General features: G+C 47.2%; 1 protein-coding gene across 1 annotated transcript in view; it reads left to right on the top strand.

Annotated features, from left to right (window-relative positions):
* The first annotated feature begins 526 nt into the window (after positions 1 to 526).
* The window catches only part of CRB2 (crumbs cell polarity complex component 2), a 33,207-nt gene continuing 27,409 nt past the window's right edge, over positions 527 to 6,324 (top strand). The window contains exons 1-2 of the mRNA XM_044659753.1: positions 527 to 611; positions 5,548 to 6,156. Coding sequence (XP_044515688.1) covers positions 527 to 611; positions 5,548 to 6,156 — 694 coding nt within the window. The remainder of the gene's footprint in view (positions 612 to 5,547; positions 6,157 to 6,324) is intronic.

Raw genomic sequence — 6,324 nt, 5'->3', positions numbered from 1 at the left:
CCTTCAGCTCTAATGTTCTGTGTCCTATATTCTAATAGTCCATGTTCTAAGATCTCTTCTGGCCCAGGAAAAAGAATGTCTGATGCATGATATTGAAGCTAGATGAGCCATTATGGGAAGACAACCTGCTTGAAGGCAGAATTATTAGCTCACGTTTATCTAGAGTTTTAGGGTTCACTAGATCACTTTCCTTTCTCTGAGGAATTTAAGTTTTATATCAAGGCTCAGAAAGACTAAGAGATTTGTCAATCAGCTAAGAACTGTCGGAGCTGGATTTTGTGTTACCATCTCCTGACTCCCAATTCATTGCTCTTTAATACCATCTTGCCTCTTTAGACAATTAATGTCTATAAAATTCTTTGGAAAATGGGAAGGGCTGTAAAAAGGTCAGATTGTGATGGCATTATTACCTGTCATTCTCTGTGTCTCTGTCCCTGATAGGGCATGACCAATCAACCTTCCCTCTCCCCTAAAACACCCTGGGTTCTGCCCCCTAACCTCACTTTCCATTAGTATGAACTGGACCATGGTTGATGATCCAGGCCCTGGCCTTTGGCCCCTGACCCCCCCGCTGGAATGTGAAGAGTGGATGAAGCCCCAGAGAGTTATCAGTTAGGGGTGTTATGGGGGGGGTGCTAAGGGTTTGAAGTCTCAGGGACCAGGCCCTCTGGTTAATGTCTAGGTGACATCTCTCGCTGGGGAGGAGGGCAGGACAGCAGAGCAGAGAGCAGAGGCTTGTTGGTCCATTCATCCCTTGAAGATATTCAAATGGAAGGGGAAGGGTCTGGCTGCACTCTCCTCCCTTGAAGAAAGAGCACTGGGTTGGACTCCCAGGAGACTTGGAGTCTAGTCCTTGCTCAGCCATTAATTAATTTGTTGCTTTGGATGAATCATTTCCCTTCTGGGGCCTTAGTTTCCTCATCTATAAAATGAAGGGATTTGGATTAGATGGTTTCTGAAGTCCCTTCCACCTCAAAAAAAAAAAAAGAAAGAAAGAAAAGAAAAGGTCATTCTGTGAGTATAACTCTGTCCTCCAGGGCTCCGTTGGAGTTTTGGGGGCCCTTTCTGGGTCTAGTTCTATCTCTTAGTCCCCCACAATGTTAGTCTCCAGGAAGGATCTCCAACAATCTTTCTTCTCCTCCAGCCAATGGAAAGGCTTCCCCCATCTCTCCTAGGAAGTCAGAACTCTGGCCTGGGGGCTGGGGAAGATGTCCAGAAATTCAGCAAGGTCAGCTCTTCTCTTCCTCCATGCCAGGCACTCAGGCAGAAAACAAGGGCCTGGAATTCAGGACAGAGAGGGGGAGGGGAGTAAAAAGGAGAAGGGAGGATAGTCCCAGGATAAAAGTCAGGAGAAGTTGGTCAGAAAATCTAGGCTCCAGTTTCAAGTCTAATTATTAGCCAGGAGCAAATAGTTTCTCTTCCCTGGGCCTCAGTTTCCTTATCTGAAAAATGGAGATAATAAGCTCTGTCCTGTCTCCCTCCTGGGAGTATTGGGAGCATCTAATGACAGCTAGCACATAAAGCAGCAGAACAGGTCCTGTTTCTAAAGATCTTAACACTTTATTAGCCTTTTCCTCACTCTATGACTATGAGGTTAGTAGTGGAGGGGATATCAAACCCATTTGACAGATGAGGCAAACTGATAGGGGTCAAGTAACTTGCCCAACGTCATACAAGCTAAGATAACATAGATTGGAATTAGAACCCAGGCCTTTTGTTTTCCAATCCTCCACTCTTTTTATGCCCTCAATCCCCTGCTTCTCCTAGGACATCCAGCCAAACCCAAGCCATTCAGAAGAGTGGAGCGCCATGTGAAGATAAAGGGCTGACAATTAGTGCTTTCACATAAATTAATATTCAGATTGGTTTCTAGGTAGAGTATCAAATAATTGTCCAAGAAACTGGTGAGAACTTATCTGCAGAGGGAGCTTAAAAGTGGACAAACCTCCAAGAAAGGAAAATCTCAAGTTAACTAACTGTGCCCATTGCCAAGAGGGAACCATTCAAGGATGGACTTGCTACAGTGGGTGGGAGGGCAGGTAGGGAAGGCTCTCAAGTGTTTCGGCTTATAAGATACAGGGGAAAGGAGCGTGGCTTTGGCTAAAGATCTGGGTTCATAGGAGAACGTTGTACACAAGACTGATGCACTGTGGCACAACTGAAAGTAATGGACTTCTCTACTAGCAGCAATGCAATAATCCAGGACAATTTTGAGGGACTTATGGAAAAGAACACTACCCACATTTAGAAGAAAAACTGTGGGAGTAGAAACACAGAAGAAAAACAACTGCTTGATTACATGGTTTGATTCCCAAAGTGGGCGCCACCGCCCCCTGGTGGGAGCTGCAGCGATCCAGGGAAGTGGTGATGACTACAGGTGCATTTATCTTTCCTACTAATTGCTATTAAAATTTTAAAAAAAAGAATTTCCAGGGGGCTAAGTGATATTTTTTCTGGAAAGGGGGAGGTAGGCCAAAAAAAATGTTTGGGAACCACTGCTCTAAACAATCACCCTTGTGCAAATATTAATAATACAGAAATAGGTCTTGATCAATGACACATGTAAAACCCAGTGGAATTGCTCATTGGCTGTGGGAAGTGTTCGGAAGGAGGAGGGGAAGGAAAGAACATGAATCATGTAACCATGGAAAAATATTCTAAATTAATTAAATTAAAAATACATTTAAAAATAAAGATCTGGGTTTAGATCATGTGATTGTGGGCAAGTTTCTTAAGCTCCTTGGGCCTCAGTTTCCTTATCTATAAAATAAAGATATTAACAAGGTCCCTTTCAGCTCTTATAAGCCAGTTGTGGTTCTGCTTCCTAGTTGTGCTCTGTAGTTATCCCTGCGTTATTATTTACTTCATAAGGCTGATAGGAAAAGTCACCTTATAATATTTAAGATGCTAGAGGATTTGGAGTTATTATTATTATTTCTTTTGGTGGGAATGGGCACATTCTAGGGAAGATAGGTGGCTCAGGGGGGTAGAATACCAGGCCTGGAGTTGGGTAGACTTGGGTTTAGTATGACCTCAGACATAATTGCTGTGTGACTCTGGGCAAGTAATTTAATTCTATTTGCCTCAGTTTCCTCATCTGTAAAATGAGCTGGAGAAGTAAATGGTAAATTGCTCCAATACTTTTGCCAAGAAAATGCCAAAAGGGGTCAAGAAGAGTTGGTCGTGGCTGAAAATGACTGAACAACAAGGGGGAGTAGGAGAAATGGCAACTCTATCTCCCTGTGGAATTGGAGAAGAGTGGTAAGGCAATGCAGATTAAGTGACTTGCCCAGGATCACACAGCTGGGAAATGTCTGAGGCCAGATTTGAACCCAGGACCTCCCATCTCTAGGCCTGACTCTCAATCCACTGAGCCACCCAGCTGCCCCCAACACCTTTATTTTAAAGATGAGGAAACTGAGGTATGGAGATCAGTAAAGTGACTTGCCCAGGATCACCCAACTGGTAAATGTCTGAGGAGGGATTTGAATTCAGATTCTCCTGATTCCAAGTCCAAGTTTCTGCCCACCATACTATGTTCCATCTAGATATTTGTAGTATCTCAGATTTCTTCCTTTTCTAGCCTCTTCACTTTACATGGGAACTTGGGAGTATACATGTGGCCTGCTCCTTCCCCAGCTTTGTGGTCCATTAAGAACCTGAAATTCATTTATCCTAGATCCCATTTTATTCTGGGAGTTGAGGTCCTGTCTTTGGGGGTAGGAACTATTGGTCCTGCCTCAGATTTGGCATACAATAATAGCTAGAGATGACAGGATGATTTATGGCCAACTTCTCTTTTGATCCTCAGAACAAACCAACTGTAAGGTATCAGTATTGCTTTTCTCATTTTACAGATGAGGACATTGATGCTCAGAGATTTTATGTGACTGGACCAAGACAACATGGTTAGTCAGTACCTGAGGCAGGATTTGAAACAAGGTCTTCCTGGCTTTTAGGCTAGTACACTACATTATCTCCAATCATTCCCCAGCTCTGGTGTAGGCATGAGCTCTGTGCTAAATGCAATTGATTCTGTTTGTGCTAAGTGGTTTAGATTATCCTTGTCCTACCCCAAATTTGGAGTATAGATACACTTGGTCTTATCCCAGCTCTAGAGTGTAGACCAGTGATGGCGAACCTATGGCATGGGTGCCAAAGATGGCATGAAGAGTGCTCTCTGTGGGCATGTGGCTACCCTCCCTGATGCCCCAAGTTCATTACTAGAAAGGCAGAGGGACTCAGGCAGAGCTGCTTCCCTCCCCCTCTCCATGTACCTGATGATATTTTTTCATGTCCTTGCCCCTCTGCCCAGCAACCAATAGAAGTGCACAGGGGCTAAGGTGGGCAGCTCACAAGCAGCAGAGCTGGAGGGGAGCAGAGCACTCGGGCACTTCCCTCCCCCTCTCTACACTCACTGAGGACATTCCTCTCTTCACCCACCTCTCCGCCCAGCGGTCTAATGGGAGCATTTCCTCCCTCCCCTGTGTGGGGTAAGGGGGAGCAGGGCACACCTAGCACTGGGTGAGGGGTGGGGCACAGCATACAGTCTCTGGGGGAGGGCACAGTACTTGGTCTGGAGGGTGGGGTGGGGCCTGGTGCTCCGTCTCTAAAAGGTTCACCATCACTGGTGTAGACTATCCCAGATTTCCTTGGTCTGTTTTTTTTTTTTCCTGTAGTATATACACACTTCACCCTGCCCTAAGCCTGGCTCATAGGTACTCCCTGCTCTGCTCATGCCCTGGCACTTACAAAACAAGGGACCCGCACGATTTCATGAAGCCCCCGAGGTGTACAGAGCTCTGCGAGGCCCTCGGGGATGACAGAGTCTAAATGGAGCCCAATCCGTGGCCCCCTGGAGCTCACAATTCATTGAGAGATAGGGCACAGGCACAGATATCAATAATTCACAATTACATGATGAGTACATTTGGGAATGCAGAATAAAATGCTTATGTGAAGGCTGTGTCTGAAGGCTGTTACAGATGGTTTGATGGGGAAGGTGGTGCTTGATTTGAACTGATAGAGGCCTGGGAGTACAGGGATGCAATTTTTTGGTTTGTTTGGAGTATGGATAGATGGGGTAGAAAAAAGAGGGTGACACTAGCTTATGAAGGCCTTGAATGCCAGACACAGAGACTGGAACTTTATTCTGCTGGCAATGGGGACTCCCCAAATCTGCACGAAACAATGTTGGATTTTGCAAGAAGGGACTAAAGGAGGGAAGAAAAATAAAAACATTATTGCATTGGTTGAGGCTGGGGGGTGGGGGGTGGGAGGAGTACTGAGTTTAAGGGCTCAGTTTGGGATATGGATACAGTCGAGCCCACCCCATCTCTGTGGTAACCTAGTCTGGCAGCAGGGTGAGGGAGTTATGGGAGCTAGTCCTGAACCCTGACTCAGTGTCTTGTTTCCTATGGCCATAGGTAAGTCATCGAACCTCTCCAGGCCTCAGTTCCCTCATCTGTAAAACAAGAGGAAATGAACTTAGTGCTCTCAAGTGCCTCTTCCACCTCTGACACATGGTTTTCTCTTTCTCTTCTGCAGGGACTCGGTCCTCTCCAGGCCCTAGCGGCTGCACTTCAGACCCTTGCACCCACGGGGGCATCTGCCGGGACACTAGTAGTGGTGGCTTCCTGTGTGTCTGTCCCACAGAGCCCGTGGCCTATGTGGGGACCATCTGTGAGAAGCTCTATGATGCCTGCTCAGAGCAGGTCTGCCCTGAGAATCAGACGTGCCATGCGACCCCAGGGGCTTTGAACCACACCTGCCATTGTCCTCCTGGATTTGGGGGACCCAACTGCAGCTCTATAGACTGTGGGGAGAATGGCTGCCTTCCGAGTTGTACTGACCAGCCGTGCCACCATGGGGGCACCTGCCTTGCATCAGGGGCTAGTTTTGCTTGCCTCTGCCCTCCAGGATGGGCCGGCCCCCTGTGTGAAGAAGATGTAGATGAGTGTATGTCAGGGCCCTGCCAGAACGGAGCTCTCTGTGTGGATGGTCCAGGCGGCTTCCTGTGCTACTGTGTGCCAGGCTTCCAGGGCCCACACTGTGAGCTGGACATCAATGAATGTGCGTCCAGGCCCTGCAAACATGGGGCATCCTGTATCAATCGTGTGGATGGCTACCAGTGCCTGTGTTCCCCTGGCTACACAGGTGAAGCCTGGAAGGTCCCTGGGACTAGTCTAGTGGGAGGGACCTATTCTGGGTCAAGGGAAAAGGGATCCACCCCAGGGATAAGGGAAAAGGGATCCACCCCAGGGATAAGGGAAAAGAGATCTACTCCAGGGTCAAGGGGAAAGGGATCCCCCCCAGGGACAAGGG

This window comes from Gracilinanus agilis, chromosome 2 (genome assembly GCF_016433145.1).
Source record: "Gracilinanus agilis isolate LMUSP501 chromosome 2, AgileGrace, whole genome shotgun sequence".
Taxonomy (NCBI): Eukaryota; Metazoa; Chordata; class Mammalia; order Didelphimorphia; family Didelphidae; genus Gracilinanus; species Gracilinanus agilis.
The sequence above is the reverse complement of the archived record's forward strand: the minus strand, read 5'-3'. Positions and strand labels throughout refer to the sequence as shown.